The 22,165-nt window shown below is 32.0% G+C and overlaps 1 protein-coding gene across 1 annotated transcript; it reads right to left on the bottom strand.

Moving 5' to 3' along the window:
- Positions 1–17,084: 17,084 nt before the first annotated feature.
- On the bottom strand, positions 17,085–19,266 carry LOC129891379 (hemoglobin-2). The gene is made up of 4 exons (XM_055966718.1): positions 18,893–19,266; positions 18,418–18,532; positions 18,031–18,147; positions 17,085–17,501 (listed from the first exon to the last, which is right to left on the bottom strand). The coding sequence occupies exons 1-4, from the start codon at positions 18,988–18,990 to the stop codon at positions 17,373–17,375; spliced, it is 459 nt and encodes a 152-aa protein (XP_055822693.1). The 5' UTR covers positions 18,991–19,266; the 3' UTR covers positions 17,085–17,372.
- Between the last annotated feature and the right edge of the window lie 2,899 nt (positions 19,267–22,165).

Raw genomic sequence — 22,165 nt, 5'->3', positions numbered from 1 at the left:
ATTTCACCTTTTCTTATGTAAAGTAAGCTATAGTATGTTATGATAAGAATTTTGTTATTTATCAAGTTCCATTATTTTTATGTATGCATATATAACATAGTCTTTTGTATTTAGGTAGATATTCCAAGTAAGAAATAATGTTAAATTGGACAAACATTCAAGATATAATTAAAAAGGATAGGAGAAGTTTTTTTGTCAAAAAGTTTGTGATCAACGTGTTTATAAAGCAACATAATTTTCGAAAAGTATCTCCACCTTCAACATCGAAATCGCAGCTTCATTGAGCAATGGACAATCTCTTGGTACCTAGACAAACTCAGGTGCACGAGCAACTATTAGGACCGATATAATCAAGTGTCATACGAAAGCTAACAAAACGAACCTCAAAAATCATGAGTAAAAAGACAAACGAAAATTTACCAAAAAAGACACAATAAGAAGAGTAGCCACCTGCAATGACCCAAATCGGACAAAATCACTCCTAAGATCTATCAAGAAACAACAACAACGACCCAGTGAAATCCCACAACGTGGGGTTTGGAGAGGGTAAAGTGTACGCAGACCTGACTCCTACCAAGGTAGGACGACTGTTTCCGAAAGACCCTCGGCTCAGTAAAATCAAAAAAGAAGTCAGAAAAGAATAAGAAGTTCAAAGCGATATGGAAAAGCAAGTATCAAAAGCAACCCAAATAAGATAGAGCAAAGATCTATCAAGAAAGAAAATTACAAATGGAATAAAAGGTACTTCACTTTTAAAAAATAAAAAACTAAAAATGGTCAAATGCACTTAAATTATGCGAAATTGAAAGAAAAAAATATCTTTAGTTAATAGTTTGTTAAAAAAAATCATTGTTGTTAATGTTATAAAAATAAACTTAATTAACTCGACAATTAATAAAGAAAAGGAGAGTAAGAGAATTTAGAGAGAGTAGAATTGATATTCTTATTTTCGTTTCTGTGTATCAATTTCCTTCCTTGTATCTTGCCTTTATATAGGCATGGAAAGTAGAACAATTACCAAGTGAAATGGTAAGTTATTGGTAACTTGTTTAGTGGGCAATCCACTTATAAGGTGGACAATCCACCTTTCACCTTCCACTTTCATAACACTCCCCCTTGGATGTCCACGTGTAAAAAAAAACTTTAGAAAACATAATATACATATTTATCATGAATATCCATAAAGCTTGTGTCTACATATCTGATAATACGCCTTGATTGCTGCCTCATTAAAAACCTTACCAGGAAAACCCACTGGGACAAAACCTTGGTTAAGGAAAAAAGAGTGCAGCGCGTATTTTACTCCCCCTGATGAAAGCTTCATTTGATATTTTGGAGACGGCGCATTCCAACTTTATATCTTAATTTCTCAAAAGTTGATGTTGGTAATGCCTTTGTGAATAAATCTGCAAGATTATCACTTGAACGAACTTGTTGTACATCAATTTCACCATTCTTCTGAAGATCGTGTGTGAAAAATAATTTTGGCGAAATATGTTTCGTTCTGTCTCCTTTTATGAAACCACCTTTCAATTGAGCTATGCACACGGCATTGTCTTCGAATATAATTGTGGGTATTTTAACATTATTTTCCAGACCACATCTTTCTTTGATGAACTGTATCATCGATCTCAACCACACACATTCTCTACTTTCTTCGTGAATTGCTATTATTTCAGCATGATTTGAAGAAGTAGCAACAATGGACTGCTTTGTAGATCGCCATGATATAGCAGTTCCTCCGTATGTAAATAGATAGCCTATTTGAGATCGGGCTTTATGTGGATCCGATAAATAACCTGCATCTGCATAACCAATAAGGTCTGCGCAATCTTTGTTAGTATAAAACAAACCCATATCAATAGTACCCTTCAGGTATCGCAAAATATGTTTGATACCATTCCAATGCCTTCGCGTTGGGGAAGAACTATACCTTGCTAGCAAATTAACAGAAAATGTTATATCAGACCTAGTTGCGTTAGCAAGATACATAAGTGCACCAATAGCACTGAGATATGGTACTTCAGGACCAAGAATTTCTTCATCCTCTCTTGGAGGTCGAAATTGATCTTTTTCCACTTCAAGTGATCGAACAACCATTGAAGTACTTAATGGATGTGCTTTGTCCATGTAAAATCTTTTTAAGATTTTTTCAGTGTAGGCAGATTGATGGACAAAAACCCCGTCTGCTAAATGTTTAATTTGCAGACCTAGGCAAAATTTTGTCTTTCGAAGGTCTTTCATTTCAAATTCTTTCTTTAGATATTCAATTGCCTTTTGGACCTCTACAGTGGTTCCAATGAGATTTATATCATCAACATAAACGGCGAGTATAACAAATTCTGATTCCATTTTTTTAACAAAAACACATGGACAAATGACATCATTTATATATCCTTCATTTATTAAGTACTCACTAAGGTGATTATACCACATACGCCTTGATTGTTTCAGACCATATAATGATCTTTGCAGTTTTATTGAGTACATCTCCCGAGACTTATTACATGCTTCAGGCAATTTTAATCCATCTGGAATTTTCATGTAAATTTCATTATCAAGTGAACCATAAAGGTAAGCTGTAACTACATCCATTAGATGTATTTCAAGTTTTTTATATACAGCTAAACTGATGAGATATCAAAAAGTTATTCCATCCATAACTGGTGAATATATTTCTTCATAGTTGACTCCCGGTCTTTGAGAGAATCCTTGTGCAACAAGGCGTGCCTTGTATCTTATAATTTCATTTTTCTCATTTCATTTTCGCACAAAAACCCATTTATAGCCAACTGGTTTTACACCTTCAGGGGTTTGGACTACTGGTCCAAAAACCTCACGTTTAGCAAGTGAGTCTAATTCTGATTGAATTGCCTTTTGCCATTCTGGCCAATCACATCTACGTCGACATTCTACGACGGATTTAGGCTCAAGACTTTCACTATCTTGCATGAGGTTAAGTGCAACATTATATGCAAAAATATTATCAACCGTGATTTTAGATCGATCTAAATTTATCTCATCACCGATAGAACTTATTGAAAGTTCTTCATTCACTTGAGTCTCGGGTTCACTGATTTTTTCAGGAATATCAGGATTACTCAAATCTTGACCTTCTTCAGGAGGTTCTATTGTAGTATCATTTTTATTATTTCTCACGCTTCTCTTTCTAGGATTTTTATCCTTTGAACCCAACGGTCTACCACGCTTCTGGCGTGTTTGGGATTCAGAAGCTATGATACTTGTAGATGATCCTTTTGGGACATCAATCCGGATAGGTACATTCACTGCAGGGATATGTGACTTAGTTATCCGTTTCAAATCAGTAAATGCATCTGGCATTTGATTTGCTATTTTCTGCAAGTGGATGATCTTCTGGACCTCCTGTTCACATGTGCGGATACGTGGATCAAAATGTGATAGTGATGAAACTTTCCACGCAATTTCTTTTTCTTTTTCGGGTTCTTTTTTCTCTCCCCCTAATTGCAGGAAAATTGTTTCATCAAACCGACAATCTGCAAATCGAGCAGTGAATAAGTCTCCAGTCAATGGTTCAAGGTATCTAATTATGGAGGGTGAATCAAACCCGACGTATATACCCAACCTTCGTTGAGGGCCCATTTTTGTACGTTGTGGTGGTGCTACAGGCACGTATACCGCACAACCAAAAATTTTTAAATAGGCTATATTTGGTTCATGACCAAATACTAATTGTGACAGAGAGTATTTATTATAATGTGTCGGTCTTAGACGTACAAGTACTGCTGCATGTAAAATAGCATGACCCCAAACAGTAATTGACAATTTTGTTTTCATTAGTAGAGGTCTTGCTATCAATTGTAGGCGTTTTATAAATGACTCTGCAAGGCCATTTTGAGTATGAACATGAGCAACAGGATGTTCAATTTTTATCCCAATTGATAAGCAATAATCATTAAATGCTTGGGATGTAAATTCTCCAGCATTATCAAGACGAATGGCCTTAATTGGATAATCTGGGAATTGCGCTCTCAATCTTATTATTTGTGCTAACAACTTCGCAAACGCCAGGTTGCGAGATGATAACAGGCACACATGAGACCATCTAGATGATGCATCTATTAGGACCATAAAATATCTAAACAATCCACTAGATGGATGAATAGGTCCACATATATCTCCATGTATACGTTCTAAAAAGCCAGGAGATTCGATGCCAACCTTCAGGGTCGATGGTCTGGCAATTAATTTGCCTTGATAACAAGCAGCACATGAAAATTCATCATTCGTAAGAATCTTCTGGTTCTTTAACGGATGTCCAGTTGAATTTTCAAGAATTCGTCTCATCATTATTGATCCAGGATGATCTATTCGATCATGCCATAGCACAAATGTATTTGGATCGGTAAACTTCTGGTTTACGATCATATGTGCTTCAATTGCACTAATTTTTGCATAATATAAGCCAGATGACAAAGTTGGTAATTTTTCCAAAATATATTTCTGGCCTGAGACACTCTTGGTTATACCAAGATATTTAGTATTTATTTCAGTTAGTGTCTCAACATGATATCCATTTCTACGGATATCTTTAAAACTTAACAAGTTTCTTGGGGATTTAGAAGAGAATAATGCATCTTCTATAACAATTTTTGTCCCTTTAGGCAGAATTATAGTAGCTCTTCCGGAGCCTTCAATCATTTTGGAATTGCCAGATATCGTAGTAACATTAGCTTTTCTTCTAAGCAAGTTGGAAAAATATTTCTCATCTTTAAAAATAGCATGAGTTGTTCCACTATCAATTACACAAATATCTTCTTGATTGATCATTGATCCAAATAAAATTTGAGGCATTTCCATATTTTTTTTCAAAAAGAAAGAAAGTAAATATTATAATTAATACCTGATTTATTATACAAAGTTTTATTTCATTACATTGAGCTAGAAAAATACAAACATAATATTTAATACATACAACAACAAAGAGAATTATTTAAATATTATCGGGCTTATCAACATTCATATTTACTTCTGGAAAATTAAAGAAATCAGCTACATCCAGATGCATGGGCTCAATATTGTCCTCAGAGATAAAATTTGTCTCTGGATTATTTTCTGCCCTCTTTAACGATGTCTGATATAGCTGAACCAGGCGTTTTGATGACCGGCAAATCCGCGACCAGTGCCCCACACCTCCACATCTATGACATATTGTTTCTGAATTATTCTTCGGTAAAGCTTTTGGCTTTTTACCCTTCCTTTTATATTGCTGGTTATTTCTCGGTGCTAGCCGAGCATCATGATTAAAATTTCTTCTTTGACTACGACCACGACTGGGGCCATGACCTCTTTTTCGTTGGTTAGAATTTGTCTGATTCACTTCAGAGAGTGGCAAAGAACCAACTGGCCGACTATCATGATTTTTCATTAATAGTTCATTATGTCTTTCAGCAATAAGAAGGTGAGAAAGTAATTCAGAATATTTTTTAAAGCCTTTTTCGCGATATTGCTGCTGCAAGAGCATATTCGCGGGTGGAAATGTGGAGTATGTTTTTTCAAGTTTATCTTGTTCCGTGATTTCATTTCCGCATAAAGTTAACTGAGCTATAATTCTAAATAAAGCAGAATTATATTCAGTTATATTTTTAAAGTCCATCAGTTTCAGATTTAACCAGTCATAACGTGCTTGTGGAAGCATGACCAACTTCAGGTGGTCATACCTTTCTTTTAAATTTTTCCACAATTTCAAGGGATCTTTTAATGTAAGATATTGTAATTTAAGACCCTCGTCAAGATGGTGGCGGAGGAAAATCATAGCTTTTGCACGGTCTTGACTAGATGCCGTGTTATCATCTTTGATGGTGTCTGCCAGACCCATCGATTCAAGATGAATTTCGGCATCTAGTGCCCATGAGGAGTAATCTTTTCCAGAGATATCCAAAGCAACAAATTCAATTTTGGAAATATTTGTCATTTTATAAAAATAAAATTAAATTAAATTCTTACCACTTTTGTTACCTTGAAAATTAGCCGGAACCTCGTGCTGATAACGTGTTATAAAAATAAACTTAATTAACTCGACAATTAATAAAGAAAAGGAGAGTAAGAGAATTTAGAGAGAGTAGAATTGATATTCTTATTTTCGTTTCTGTGTATCAATTTCCTTCCTTGTATCTTGCCTTTATATAGGCATGGAAAGTAGAACAATTACCAAGTGAAATGGTAAGTTATTGGTAACTTGTTTAGTGGGCAATCCACTTATAAGGTGGACAATCCACCTTTCACCTTCCACTTTCATAACAGTTAATAATTTGACTAAAAAATACCCCTATTATTGCTTGATTGGGTCCCACACTTTTTTTCCTTCTAATAAGCATATTGTTTGTTTGTTTTTAAACACATTCTTTTCTTAATAAAAATATTATGTTTATAAAAACGTTTTCTTATTTCTTTTCTTTGCAAAATTCCTTTAATTAATAAAAAATAAGAATTTTTTTATCAATTAAAACAAAATAAGCCATGTAATTTTTATAAATTGTTTAATAGCCTCGCAGAACCAATAGCTTGTTATGCGAAAGCTTTGTATGCAGGGGCGGATATATGGGAGTGAGGGGGTTCACCCGAACCCCCTCAATCGAAAAATTATGTTGTATATAGAAGGTTAAATTTGAATATTATGGATATATACCCTTTAATGAACCCTCTTAGTACAATTGAAAAGAATGGCTTAGCGGTCAAGGGGGTTCAATTTATAACTAAGGTCGTGAGTTCGATTCTCGCTCAAGTCTTTTTTTAAAAGTTTTTAAAAGTTTCTCACTCCCTTTTCTATTTAATGTGCATTTTGGGCTTTGGATATGTTGTTAGGCTTGAGCCTTCTCACTCTCAAATGAGCAATTGTGGCTGGGTAGACAAAAAGTAGTTAGCCCATTTGTGTATATTTGTTATTTACTTAATTATTTTTTTATTTTTCTTAAGTTTAAATTTTGTATTTAAAATATTTTTATATTTTTTTTTATGTAATTGGAATGAAAAATATTCCTATTCTCTCTTTTTCATACTCACATATAAGCCCTAACTAGATTTCTATAATTTCTAACTGATTTTCAATATTAACACACTTTTCCACCAGAAGAAAAGAAATAACACACTATGCATATCTCGTTTTGTTAAATTTTATATATTATTTATCGAGTTACATAGTGAGTTCTTTTCAACTATATTTTTATCATTCTACGTATTAATATATTAATGTTGTTCAACATCTTTTGTTATTATTACTATTATTATTGAGTACTAAAAATATATTATTTTTAAAAAAGTGTAAATATTGAATTATTAATATCATAATATTTTTTATTTTCTTTATCAATTTCAAAAAAATATATCATGATATTAATAATTCAATTCACACTTTTTTAAGAAACTTATCTTTTGTGGGGCATTAATTTAAAAGAAAAAATAGAAAATTTAAAATAAAGTAGGATAGTGCAACGTGAAAGTTAAAAACAATGATATTTTTTAAAAAAGGCTCGACGGTGTAGAGAAAAATGGAAAGAAATGTTAAAAGGACAAATAAGGCGAGTTAAAATTTAGCAAACGTCTGCTTTAATTTTTCTTTGCTTATTTTCTTTCTTTATATGTTGAACCCCCTAAATTAAAATCCTGCATCCGCCACTGTTTGTATGGTTATTGCTCTGACTGGATATATAACAATGGTTCCGTAGTCTTAGAGCTATTGTCATGCAATCTGATGAAACAAACCTTAAATCGTTTGCAATAAATCTGTGACAATAGTTTAATATTCGATTGCAATGGATTTTCTTGCATTGTCATAGACACACTATGAAGGTCGGGGGAAAAAGTGGTAGAAATTGTTACGGGAAGAAAGCATCACAACTAAAGTTTGATATGATAATAAATAATGAAAATAAATTGGACTCGAGAATTTTACGTGGAAACCCCTCAAACAGATAGAGGGGAAAACCACAAGGTAGAAGGATTTTACTATGATAATATAGGAGTACACTGCTCTCAAATACAAGGAGAAAACAATAATAAACACTTCTCTCTTGTAAAAGGAATAACTCACAAAAGAGGACACTCAAGACTATAATATTTATCTTGGTGTATAACTCTTTTTGTGTTCTTACTCTTTTGGATTGTATTTTTGTGGGATGATCTAAATGAGGGCAAGAGGCCCTCTATTTATAGAAAACTGGAAATGCGTAAAATACGCATTTTCTTCTTGAACGGTGTATGTGCACCTTCCTTTTTGACTTTCTTGCAGAGATGAGGGTGCAGAGAGAGATGTCCATTTTCAAAAATCAATTTTGGATTCATGCTGAGGCGATCGTCGAAGCAATCCATCTTGTGCAGAGACTGATGGAGAAGTATAGGGAAAGGAAGAGAGACTTATATATGGTGTTCATTGATCTTGAAAAGGCCTGTGACAAAGTTCTGAAAGATGTCCTTTGGAGGTGTTTGGAGGCAAAAGATGCCTCAATGGTTTGTATTAGAGCTATAAATTACATGTATGATGGAGCTAAGGCCCGCATTAGAACAGTGGAGGAGACTCTGAGCACTTCCTAGTTGAGATGGGGCTTCATCAGGGACCTGTGCTTAGCCCTTTTCTATTTGCATTAGTGATGGATAAGCTAACACGATCTATTTAGGGGGAGATTTCATGGTGTATGTTATTTGTGGACGACATAGTATTGATTGATGAGATACAGGACAGAGTTAATGATATATTGGAGCTTCGGAGACAAACTTTGGAGTCCAAAGGGTACAGGTTAAGCAGGACCAAAACAGAATATTTGGAGTGTAAATTCAATATTGCGATGGATGAAGCAGACATAGAAATGAGGCTTTCCACGCATGCTATCCCTAAGAGAATTTTTTAAAAAAAAATATCTAGGATATTAGAGACATCGAAGATGATGTTACACACCGTATTGGAGCGGCATGGATAAAATAGAGGCTTATACCTAGAGTAGTGTGTGATAAAAAGGTACTGCCTAAGCTTAAAGGTAAGTTTTACAGAGTGTGGTTCGACCGTCCTTGTTGTATGAGGTAGAGTGCTGGACAATTAAGAAATGTTATATTCAAAAGATGCATGTTGCATAGATGAAGATGTTGAGATGGATTTATGGACATACTAGGAATGACAAGATTTAGAATTAGGTTATTCGGGAGAAGGTGGAGTGGACTATGTGGTGGACAAAATGAGGGAAGCCAGATTAAGATGGTTTGGGCATGTGCAGAGAATGTGTGTCGAGGCCCCGGTGAGGAGATGCGTGATGCTAGTTATAAGGGGTACGCAGATGGGTAGGGGTAGGCCAAAAAAATATTGGGGAGAGTTGATTAAAAAGAACATGGCGCAGTTTCATATTACTGAGGATATGATTTTAGATAGAAAGAAGTACAAGTCGGGTATTAGGGTAGAAGGATAGTAGGGGTAGAGTATTGTCTTGCCTTGCGAAGTTTAGTGTCTAGTGTAGGATTAGTCGTGCCGTTATAGTTCTTGTCATATGTTGTTTACTATGTTTCGCCTATAACACTATTTTATTGTTGATTTTATTTCACTCTTATTTACAATATTTTGATTATCACAAAAACTGACAATTTGCAACAATAACCAATTATGATATATATGTTATAAAATAAACTAACTTAACAAATTAATAAGAAGGGGGAAAGAAATAGTAAGAGAAAGAGAGAAAGTTGAGAGAATTGAGTGTATCATTTTCATTGCAGAAAACGAGTGCCTTTTATAGGCAAAGCTGAAGAAACAAACGTGTGCTACAGTGCAACTACAGTGCAAAACGCGTGATTCTACAATGATTTTACTATTCATCTACATTGAAAATACTATTCACTATAGTAAAATGGGTCCCATGGACATCCACTTTATCTACTTTTTTCAACACTTTCCCTTGGATTTGCATGTAATACAGAAAAATTCTAGTGAAAGAACAAACATTCCGATCACCCATAAATGTCGTGTCTCATTAAAACTTTATTAGGAAAAAACCAGTAGGAAAAAGTCTAATGAAGGAAAACGAGTACACACATCTGATAATACGTCTTGAGTGTTGCTTCATTAAAACCTTGCTAGAAAAATCCAGTGGAACAAAACCTAGATAAGGAAAAAAGAGTGCAGCGCGTATTATACTCGCCCTGATGAAGACATCATTTAATATCTCGAAGATGACGCATTTTAATCTTATATCTCAATTTCTCAAAGGTTGAAATTGGCAATGACTTGATGAACATATCTGTTAAATTATCACTTGAATGAACTTGTTGAACATCTATTTCACCTTTCTTTTGAAGACATGGGAAAGAAGAATTTTGGTGAAATATGTTTTGTTTTATCTCCTTTGATGTATCTTCCCTTTAATTGAACTATACATGGAGCATTGTCTTCATACAATATTGTTGGAGCGTCTCTTGTCAAAGAAAGGTCATATGTTTCTTGAATGTGTTGAGTTATTGATCTTAACAAAACACATTCTCGAATTGCTTCATGAATGGCTATTATCTCTGCATGATTTGAAGAAGTGGCAACCATAGTTTGCTTTGTTGAACGCCATGATATAGCTATATCACTACATGTAAATAAGTAGTCTGTCTGCGATCGACCTTTAAGAGGATCAGACAAATATCCTACATTTTCATAACCAATCAATACTAACGTGGATTCATTTCACTAAAACAATTCCATATATGTGGTCCCTCGAAGGTATCTGAATATATGCCTAATTCGATTCCAGTGTCTTCGCGTTGGGGAAGAACTAAATCTTACTAACAAGTTTACTGAAAAAGCTATATCTGCTCTAGAATTATTGGCAAGATAAATTAATGCACCAATTGCACTAAGATATGGTATTTCAACACCAACAAGTTCTTTATCATTTTCATGAGGTCGAAATGGATCTTCATTAATATCAAGAGATCTCACAATCATTGGGGTACTCAGTGGGTGTGCTTTATCCATGTAAAATCTCCTTAAAATATTTTTTGTATATGTTGATTGATGGATAAATATCCTATTTGCAAAATGTTCAATTTGTAGACCAAGATAAAATTTTGTCTTTCCGAGGTTTTTCATTTCAAACTCCTTTTCCAGACATTTTACTGTCTTTGAAAGTTCTTCAGGAGTTCCGATTAGGGTTGTTCACAGTTTTGGTTAAAACCAAAACCAAATCGAATAAAAAAATTGATATTTGATTTGGTTTGATTTTAAATTTGAAAAACCGATAATATTTGATTTGGTTATGGTTATAGTAAAAAATAACCGAATAAATAACCAAACCAAACCGATAATTATATACATAAAATTTATAATTATTTATATGATGAATTCTCTAGTTAGTTTAGTTTAAATATGTAAAAAAATATATTTTAATGGACAAAGTTGTTTGTATTTTGGAACCTCTGTTTGACTTGTTCTTTTAAATCTAAACTGCGTTGCAAATTTCGTCCACCTGATTTGCCATCAGTATGTCTTTCCCTCAATATGCATCAAAGTTCTCCCTTGTGGGCCGTGAGGAAAAAAGAGCTTCATAAGAAAAAATTGAAGAATGTAGAAAGAGATTATTTGAATTGTCCCGGCTAGTCATAAACCGAAAAATCGAATCAAACCGAATCAAACCGACAATAACCAAATCGGTGGTTATTATTTTACTTGATTTGGTTATGGTTTTAGACATTTTAAAACCGATTAAATTGATTTGGTTATGGTTTTAATCAATAACCGACCCAAACAGAACCATAAGCACCCCTAGTTTCGATAATATTAAAATCATCAACATATACGGTTATTATGATAAATTCAGATTCAGACCTTTTCATAAACATACAAGGGCAAATTGGATCATTTTTATATCCTTCTTTTAGCAAATATTCGCTAAGACGGTTGTATCACATTCGTCTTGATTGTTTCAGCCCGTATAAAGATTTTTGTGATTTTATTGAACAAGTTTCCCAAGAATCTTTATATATTTCAGGCATTTTAAATAATTCAGAAATTTTCATAAAAATATCGTTCTCCAGAGAACCATATAAATAGGTTGTAACGACATCCATCATATGCATGCCAAATTTTTCATGAACTACCAGATTTATAAGATACCTGAAAGTGATTGCATCCACCACAGGAAAATATGTTTCCATATAATCAATGTCATATTTTTACGAAAATCCTTGTGCCACAAGTCGTGCTTTATACCTTACGATTTCATTTTTTTCATTTTTTTCATTTTATTTTTACATAAATCCATTTTTACCCCATTGGCTTTATACCTTCAGATGTTCGAACTATCGGTCTAAAAACTTCGTATTTTTCAAGCGAAGCTAATTCAACTTGAATTGCATTTTTTCATTTTGGTCAATCATTTCTTTATCTACATTCATCGACAAAATTTGTTTCCAGATCCCTATTTTATTGCATTATTTTAATAGCAATATTATAAGCAAAACTATTGTCAATAATTACATTATTTTGATTTCATATTTTTTCTGATGAGACATAATTTATTGAATTTTTTTATCATTTTCAGGCGCCTTAACCACTTCCAAGGTTTTATCAATTGTTATGTCTCCTCGCTCTTCTTGGGTGGTCTCTGCCTTCTTAACACGCGGCACACCAACTTGAAGTGTGATTTGAAAATCTTTCTCCACCTTTACATTCTTTCATATAATGACCATCTTGATTGTTTGCTTATTTTCTTTTTTGATGATTTTTATCTTTGGAACCGATCGGTCTACTATGTTTTAAATGTGGTTTAGACTTATTTGCATTAATTAATTGTTCTACTGGGACATCAACTCGAATTGGAGCATTAGCAGCTAGAATATGAGATTTAGTAACTCTTGATAGATTAGTGGATGCTTCTGGCAGTTGATTTGCAATATTTTGCAAATGAATTATCTTTTAAACTTTCAGTTCACATTTATTTGTACGAGGATCTAAATGAAATAGTGATAATGCATTTCAATTATTTTTCTTTTCAGCTGTTTATTTTCTCCCCCTAATTTTGGGTATACTGATTCATCAAAATGACAATCAATAAATCTTGCAATAAATAAATCTCCAGTCATAGGTTCCAAATATTTTATGATAGAAGGAGATTCATACCCAACATATATCTCAAATCTTCTTTGGGGTCCCATCTTTGTGCATTGTGGTGGAGCAATTGGAATATATACTGCACATCCAAATATTCTAAGATGGGAAACATTCGACTCCTGACCAAAAATCAATTGTAATGGGGAGACTTTATGATAACTTGTAGGTCTGATCCGCACAAGACTTGTTGCATTCAAAATAGCATGACCCCATAATAAAATGGAAAGTTTTATCCTCATAAGCATTGGTCTAGCAATTAAATATAAACATTTAATCAATTATTCCGTTAAACCATTTTGAGTATGAAGATGAGTAATCGGATGCTCAACTGTTATCCAAGTGGACAAACAATAATCATTAAATGTCTGAGATGTGAACTCACTGGCATTATCAAGACGAATTGGCTTTATTGCATAATTTGGAAATTATGCTCTTAACTTAATTATTTAAGCAAGTAATCTCGCAAATGTCATATTACGAGTTGATAATAAGCACGCATGTGACTATCTTGTAGATGTATCTATTAAAACTATATAATATTTAAATGGTCCACATGATGGGTGAATGGGGTCACATATATCACCCTGTATACGCTCCAAAAATGCTGGAGATTCAATTCCACTTTGATTACTGATGGTCTAGTAATCAATTTGTCTTGAGAACATGCAGCACAAGAGAATTCTTTAAATTGAAGAATCTTTTGATTCTTCAAAGAGTGTCCATGTGAACTCTCAATTATTTTTGCGCATCATATTAGAATCAGGATGGTCCAATCGGTCATGCCAAATAATAAAATCATTTGAGTTAGTAAACATTTGGTTTACTATGGCATGTGTTTCAATCATGCTAATACTAATGAAGAATAAGCTAGATGAAAGAGAGAGTAACTTTTCAAGTATAAACTTTTTGTCCGACATCATTGTAGTGATGTAAATATATTCATTCTTTTCATCATTTGTATTCATTCTTATAATGCTTCATTAATTGTTATATTTTTTCCTCCGACAAGTATAACTTTAGCTTTTTCGAATCCATCAATTAATCTTTTTCTATCATATATTGTATTAATATTAGCTATTTTCATAATCAAACAAGAAAAATATTTCTTATCTCTCAAAATAGTGTGTGTTGTGGCACTATCAATAAGACACATATCATCATAATTTATTTTGGATCCAACTGATGACTCAAGAATTTCCATATTCTTCATAAACAAAAAGATACATTATAAGAACGTGAAAAACTAGCAACACAAGAAACTTTTAAGAAATCGCATTGCTTTAAAAAATATTTTTACGAAGGACAACATAATCTCAAGCATAACAGAAAAACTATTTTTTTATAATATTTATCTCTAGTTAAATGATCAATTCTTCAGTCAATGTTCATAAAGTCTTCAGTTTCCTAATGAGTAATATTTGGTAGATCTTCAAAAACATCGTCTTTATAAGTAAGATTTGCCTCAGTATCTTTATATTTATTTGATGGAGTTGTTTCATTACCATCATTCCGAAAATTCAAGTATGCCTCCACATTATTATCTCTTCTTTTGAGAAAGGCTTGATAAAGTTTCACAAAATGATCGGGCGTACGACATTCACGTGCCCAATGACCCTTCATACTACACAGGTGGCAAATATTGAACTTACCTCTGGAAGGATTATTTTGAGAAACTTTATTGTTCTCAAGTTTATTTCCAGCATGATGACGATAATTGTTTCATCTTCTACCACGTCTTCACCCACGACCACAGACACGGCCGCGGCCGCGATAATTATTTTGTCTTGATTCAGACTAATTATGTGCTGCTACAACATTCGCTTCAGGGAATGGAGCAAACCCAGTGGGACGGGCTTCATGATTTTTCATCAGTAAAGTATTATTCTGCTTGGCCACGAGTAGGCATGTAATTAATTCAGAATATTTCTTAAATCCCTTTTCACGATACTATTGTTGTAGCAACACATTTGAAGCGTGAAAAGTGGAAAGAGTTTTCTCAAGTAAGTCATCATCAGTGATAGTATTTCCACATAATTTTAACATGAAACTTACCTTGTGAATAGCAAAATTATATTTTATCACAGTTTTAAAATCTTGAATTCAAAGGTGTATCCAGTCATATCGAGCTTTTGATAAAATCATAAGTTTTAGGTGGTGATATCGATCCTTCAAATTAGTCCATAATTAAGAGGGTCTTTCACAGTTAAATATTCAGTTTTTAATCCTTCATTAATATGATGACGGAGAAAAATTATGGTATTTTCTTTTATCTTGACTAGATGCTTTATTTTCTTGTTTAATAGTATCACCAAGACCTTTAGCGTCAAGGTGAATTTCAACACCAAGAATCCATGAAAAATAATTTTTTCCGATAATGCTAAGTGCCACAAAATCAAGTTTTGATAAATTTGACATGATAAAAATTGAGATAGAAATTAATTATTTTATAACGTGTTATAAAACAATATAAAGTTTTTTTTTTCCACATTCGTAGTATAGAATCCAAAAAAATAGGGGAAAACAGAGGCATGAAACTAATTAATTAACCAACATCCTTCATTCCAAATTAATTCCTTTGATACATGTATTAGAAGTTAAATTCATACACCAAGCCTCTCCAGAACAAACAACAACAACATGTTCACTTAATCTCGCAATTGGGGTATGAAAAAAATATAATGTATGCAGATTTTATTCCTATCTCGTGGAAATAAAAAAAATGATCAATTCTTTAGTCAATATTCATAAAGTCTTCAGTTTTCAAATGAGTAATATTTAGTAGATCTTCAAAAGCATCATCTTTATAAGAAAGATTTGCCTCAATATCTTCATATTTATTTGATGGAGTTGCTTCATTACCATCATTTCGAAAATTCAAGTGTGTCTCCACATTATTATCTCTTCTTTTGAAAGAGGCTTGATAAATTTTCACAAAATGATCGGGCGTACGACTTTTACGTGCCTAATGACCTTTCATACTACACAGGTGGCAAATATTGAATTTACCTCTAGAAGGATTATTTTGAGGAACTTTATTGTTCTCATATTTATTTCCATCATGATGACGATAATTATTTCGTCCTCTACCACGATCACGGCCACGACTGCGTCCGCGATAATTATTTTGTCTTGATTCAAACGAATTATGTGCAGCTACAATATTCGCTTCAGAAAATGGAGCAGACCCAGTGGGACGGGCTTCCTGATTTTTCATCAGTAAAGTATTATTCTACTTGGCCACGAGTAGGCATGTAATTAATTCAGAATATTTCTTAAATCCCTTTTCACGATACTATTGTTGTAGCAACACATTTGAAGCGTGAAAAGTGGAAAGAGTTTTCTCAAGTAAGTCATCATCAGTGATAGTATTTCCACATAATTTTAACATGAAACTTACCTTGTGAATAGCAGAATTATATTTTGTCACAGTTTTAAAATCTTAAAATCGAAGGTGTATCCAGTCATATCGAGTTTTTGGTAACACCATAAGTTTTAGGTGGTGATATCGATCCTTCAAATTAGTCCATAATTCAAGAGGGTCTTTCACAGTTAAATATTCCATTTTTAATTCTTCATGAATATGATGACGGAGAAAAATCATGGTCTTTGTTTTATCTTGACTAGATGCTTTATTTTCTTGTTTAATAGTATCACCAAGACCTTTAGCGTCAAGGTGAATTTCAACACCAAGAATTCATGACAAATAATTTTTTTCGATAATGCTAAGTGCCACAAAATCAAGTTTTGATAAATTTGACATGATAAAAATTGAGATAGAAATTAATTTAAAAATAACAAAGACAAGTAAAATTAAATTTCTTCAGTAGATATAACTGATATAGAAGTTAATTTGTCTGGAAAAAATTAGAGTTTCGTACTGATAACGTATTTTGAAACAATATAAAGTAATTTTTTTTCCACATTCGTAGTATAGAATCTGAAAAAACAGGGGAAAACAGAGGCATGAAACTAATTAATTAACCAACATCCTTCATTCCAAATTAATTCCTTTGATACATGTATTAGAAGTTAAATTCATACACCAAACCTCTCCAGAACAAACAACAACATGTTCACTTAATCTCGCAATTGGGGTATGAAAAAAATATAATGTATGCAGATTTTATTCCTATCTCGTGGAAATGAAAAAAAAAATATAATGTATACAAATTTTATTCCTATCTCGTGGAAATGAAAAAAAAATATAATGTATGCAGATTTTATTTCTATCTCGTGGAAATAAAGAGGACAATCCATAATCCTACTTCATCTCAGTCTTGATAGCGCTAACCAATTGATCAAAGGCCTCTCCCCATGCATTCTTCATCTCAACACTCCATATTTCTGGACTTGCTTCTTTGATTGTCTCCAACAAGGCATATTTGGTTACCTGTTCAACCAAAATGATTATTTTTAATTTCCAACATGTATTTTTGTTATTTGCCAAATTGAATGACTATTTGTTTTATGTTGAATTTGAGGGTCAAAGGATGGGTGGAGTTTTTTTATATGGTTTGAGCTAATTTGGGGGTTAAGATAGGCTCAAAATTTATTTTTAACATGATATTAGAGTCCATCTCAATTCAAAATTTTCGATGTTGGATACACATTAAAATTTAAACACGCTCCAAATGTCTAAACTAGACATGAAGGGTGGGGTGGAGTGGTGAGTGTTGAAGAGTTCCACATCGAGGAACAGAAGAAAAGAGTGGTTTTTTTATGACTTGAACAATCATCACCTGTTAAACTAAATTCTGGGATTGAGTGAAACCCAAAATTCATTTCCAATACTAGTCCAAAAGGACAATATAAACTCTTCATCAATTAAATACAACGCTTTTAACATATATACAATGTATAATTTGATAAGTGGAGTCTGAAACCATCATTATAAAAAAAAATTATATTATTATATATACCTCAAAGTGTTCATCAACCACACCATACTTGAAGTGTGTAGCACCTAATTTTTTGAGAGTGGAGTCTCTCACCACAACCTTTCCAGCTTTTCTTAGTTGAACTGCTGCTTCACAAGTCTGCCATAAGACAAATTAATTATGAAGAGAAGAAAAAATATCCTTCAAATTTTATGATTTTAAACTTGTCATATAAGGTATTTCAAATTTTATGATTTTAAACATGTCAAATGTAAGGTATTTGAATTGTAAACTTGTTAAATATAGAAAATGCACTTTTTTTCTTTCAGAAATAGAATAAAAAGAAAAATAAGATACTTAAATTGAAGCAGCAGTAAAAGAATAAAATAATAATAATAATAATGGCATTGTACTTAATTTGATAATTACCATGACAAGGACAGATTTAGCATGAATCTTGAGCTTAGGATTTTGATCCAATGGCACATTTGAATCTTTGAGGAATGAGAACATCTTTTTTGCTGATGGTGCTATCTCAAATATCCTAAACATATAAATATCATCAATAAATTGATCTTATATCATTCAACCAATATCGAAAATAATTAATTAGTCATAAAAAAAATATTTCAATCCTTTTAGTTTAATTTGTTTGTCGAATTTTGATTTAGATATAGAATTTCAAAAAGTAAAAAATAAAATAAAATAAATTTTTGTGATTATAAACTAAAAATATGCAGAATATATCAAAATACTCTCTAATCTTATAATTTTAAACACGTCACGTCAAAAGTTAGAATAAAAGATTAGAGATACTAAAAAAAAAACATTTTTTTTAGAAAGATTAACAAAAATTAAGATAAACAAATTAAAATGAACTTCGAAAATACTATAGTATGCCTACTTGAGAAAGAATTTGAGACCCCATTCACCAGCATCCTTCTTCATGGACTCCCATGATTTGACTACCAAAGCTTCTTGTTCTTCAGTAAAGTTACTCATGATTGATGATCAAACTTTAGAATAAAAATATAAGTGAATTTAACTTAATTGGTTACTAATGGAAGTTAACATTTATGTGTGTGTACGGTGTATTTATATTACTAGCTAGCTTACTTAAGGGCTTAGCCTTTCATGGTGATGAGAAGTCTTAGCCTTTCATGGTGATGAAAAGTCATTCTTGTGGCACAAAACAAGAATTAAATGGAAGTTTGAACAAGTTGGGAAAAAAATAAAATTGAAAGCCACCAATTTGTTTTACTTTGTGAATGAAAACCATGGGCCCTTCTTTCTCGGAGACTAGAACATGGTTTCTTTTTGTTGCTTTTGTGGGTTGTAGTGAACAAGTTGATAATTCTTCTTTTTTTAAAATAAAAAATATTCTTCTACCTAGTTCTCAATCCCCTCTGTCTCTTGAAAATCTTTTTTTTTTTTTATTCGGAATCTGATACTTATATTAAAGTCCAATTAAATTTATTTTCATGTGGAAATTTTTCATATGGAGGGATAAAATACTTCCTAACAAAAGCGATTCCGATTGACTTGACAAAGCATGATTTGACTTGGTCTAAGTATTGTCTCTATGGCAAGAATTATAGAGCATATAATAAATTAACACACAATGTGAAAGTGTTTAGTCTTACCCATGAGATATAATTTGTTGTTTTGAAGTTTTTACCTCATAAATCAAAATACAATGTGTTATTATCATGTTTTACCAATAGAAAATAATTTGTTGTTTTGAAGTTTTTAGTATAAGTCTTTCCTTAGAAGCAAGAGTTATATATAGTGCAGCCACTTGACGGTAAGGAGAGGACTTTCAGGGCTCGATCTACGGTTATACTTTTCATAGTTCAATAGAGAAAAGAAGATGTATTTTTAACTCCAACTCAGACAATAGAAAATTATCAGAAAATTTAGGGAATCGACGTCCCCCAAACCATCATAGGCTGCCAGAACTTGCTTCTTAGCGCTAATGGCATAGCGATCCCCGCTGATGATTTTTAGGTTCGACTTCCTTCTCCCCCACCTTTTAGCCTTCTGGATCTCTGACATAGCGATCCCCGCTGATGATTTTTACCTAATTCTCGATATTGCTGAGATTGTTCGGGAGGCATGATCCAGGCCCGGTGAAGAACCATCAAAGTCCTACAAATTCAGACTTGATCGAGCATCTGATAAATCAAAATAAAATATGATAATGTAAAGTTGTACTCATAAGGCGTAACCTGTTGTTCCGAAGTTTTTCGTTTGACTCTTGCCTTAGGATTATTTTTTATCTTCATTGTTTTAGATTTTGATAGACAAAAATAAATTCATGATGAAATATTAATTGAGATATATGGTAATCAGTTACATCATCGTTGTTAAAAAATTAAAAAAATGAACTCTACTTTCTTGACGGTTATTATCCCATTAGTCCTTCTTTCTTCTTTGTCAACTACGTACTCCATTCTTCTTAATTTACGTGATATTTTTCCCCACTTTTTCACAGTTAAATAAAGAAATATTTTATCATAATTTATTCGCATTTTTTATATATTTTAAATTATTAATTATAATGACTTATAGTATTTTTATATAGTTTTTAATTATGTAAAATATTTTTCATTTTTTTTAAAGATTGCATGTTTGAATTCATGATCAAGATAAAAAAAAAAGGAAAAAGGGTCAAAAATATCCTTAAACTATGTGAAATGAACAAAAATGTCCTTCGTTTGTAGTTTGGTCTAAAAATTTGAATTCATGATCAAGATAAAAAAAAAAAGATGTCAAAAATATCCTTAAACTATGTGAAATGAACAAAAATGCCCTTCGTTTGTAGTTTGGTCTAAAAATATCCCTGCCGTCAATAATTTGGTCCAAAAAAAAAGAAGCATGGAGATTTATATAAAAATATTTAAGGTGCGGAGGGATAAAAATATAATTTTTTTCTCTACTTAAAATAGAAGGAAGGCCATTCTTTAATGACTTTTCTTATTGGGGACTAAAAATTAAGATCATTATATTTGGATAGGGGCGGCAAAATCAAATCCAACCCGTCCAATTCAATCCAACCCATTTAAGTTTGGGTTGGTTATTGACTCACTCATTCATTAACTCAACTCATTTCAATTCAATCCATAAAAAATTGGTTGATATGTAATCCGAATTGGCTCATGAGAAATCTTATTAAAATATTTTTAAAACTTTTTTTTTATTTGATATGTTATATATAGTCATAATAAAGAAAAAATAATTTCATTAAGTACTAATATAGTTTAAAAGAACAAATAAAACAATTAAGTTTAGTAAAAATTGAATTGAGTTGGTCTTAACCCGTTATATAACCCATTACCTAACGTATTTTGACCCAACCCATTTTGATCTAAACTAATTTGGGTTGGATTGAGCCTTAACCCAATTATTGTCTTAACCCATTATGACCCGTCCAAATTTGATTCAACTCGCTCAATTGCCACCTCTATATTTGGGGATACCTTATGTTATTTCCTGGTTAGTAAAGCATTTGCTTCTGACCCTCAAATTTTGAATGATTTATTTTTATTTAAAATAATATTGAAGAGTGCGAGAAAAATGGTTCAAAATTTATATAAGGAAAAAAATAATGTATCTTTTATCAAAAGTATTTTAGAACTTTAAATTAAATAACTCAAACCTTCATATTAATAAACAAAATTTTTACAATAACATTTAAGGCAATGTATTGTAAACACGTGATTAAAATCTTATTAACTAGCATTAATCCTTAATTCTATATTATTGTGTGAGGTTAACTAAATATTTTATGTCATTTAATAATACTACATTAAAAACAACAAGTATGTAAAAATAAAAAAGATAGTTGTAAGTTATTATTTATTTGTGTGTATTTATATATATTTAAGGTCTCTTACTAAAATTTTGTTTTAGTCTACTAATCTTGATGATTTGAAATATCATGCACAGTTGGTATACAAGACAATATAGTAAATCAAAGCTAATAAGTTTATGTTGGTCAAAAAGTCATATCAAAATTTAAGGATGAAATATTTTTAGCAAATTCTTAAACACAATTGACTGAAACATACAATTATTTGTAGTAGTTACACAACAAGACGTAAATGCAAGTTTCCTGATTTTCTGATTTTTATTTATTTTAGCAAGACACAAAATATTATTGTCAAATGGATAAAAT

This window comes from Solanum dulcamara, chromosome 6, assembly GCF_947179165.1.
Source record: "Solanum dulcamara chromosome 6, daSolDulc1.2, whole genome shotgun sequence".
Taxonomy (NCBI): domain Eukaryota; kingdom Viridiplantae; phylum Streptophyta; class Magnoliopsida; order Solanales; family Solanaceae; genus Solanum; species Solanum dulcamara.
This window is presented reverse-complemented; position numbering and strand designations above follow the sequence as displayed.

Coding starts and splice junctions, on each gene's coding strand:
- LOC129891379 (XM_055966718.1), bottom strand. CDS start 18,990: ATGAGTAACTTTACTGAAGAACAAGAAGCTTTGGTAGTCAAATCATGG. Junction 18,148..18,417: donor CTAAATCTGTCCTTGTCATG/GTAATTATCAAA, acceptor GTCTTATGGCAG/ACTTGTGAAGCAGCAGTTCA. Junction 17,502..18,030: donor TGGTTGATGAACACTTTGAG/GTATATATAATA, acceptor TTGGTTGAACAG/GTAACCAAATATGCCTTGTT.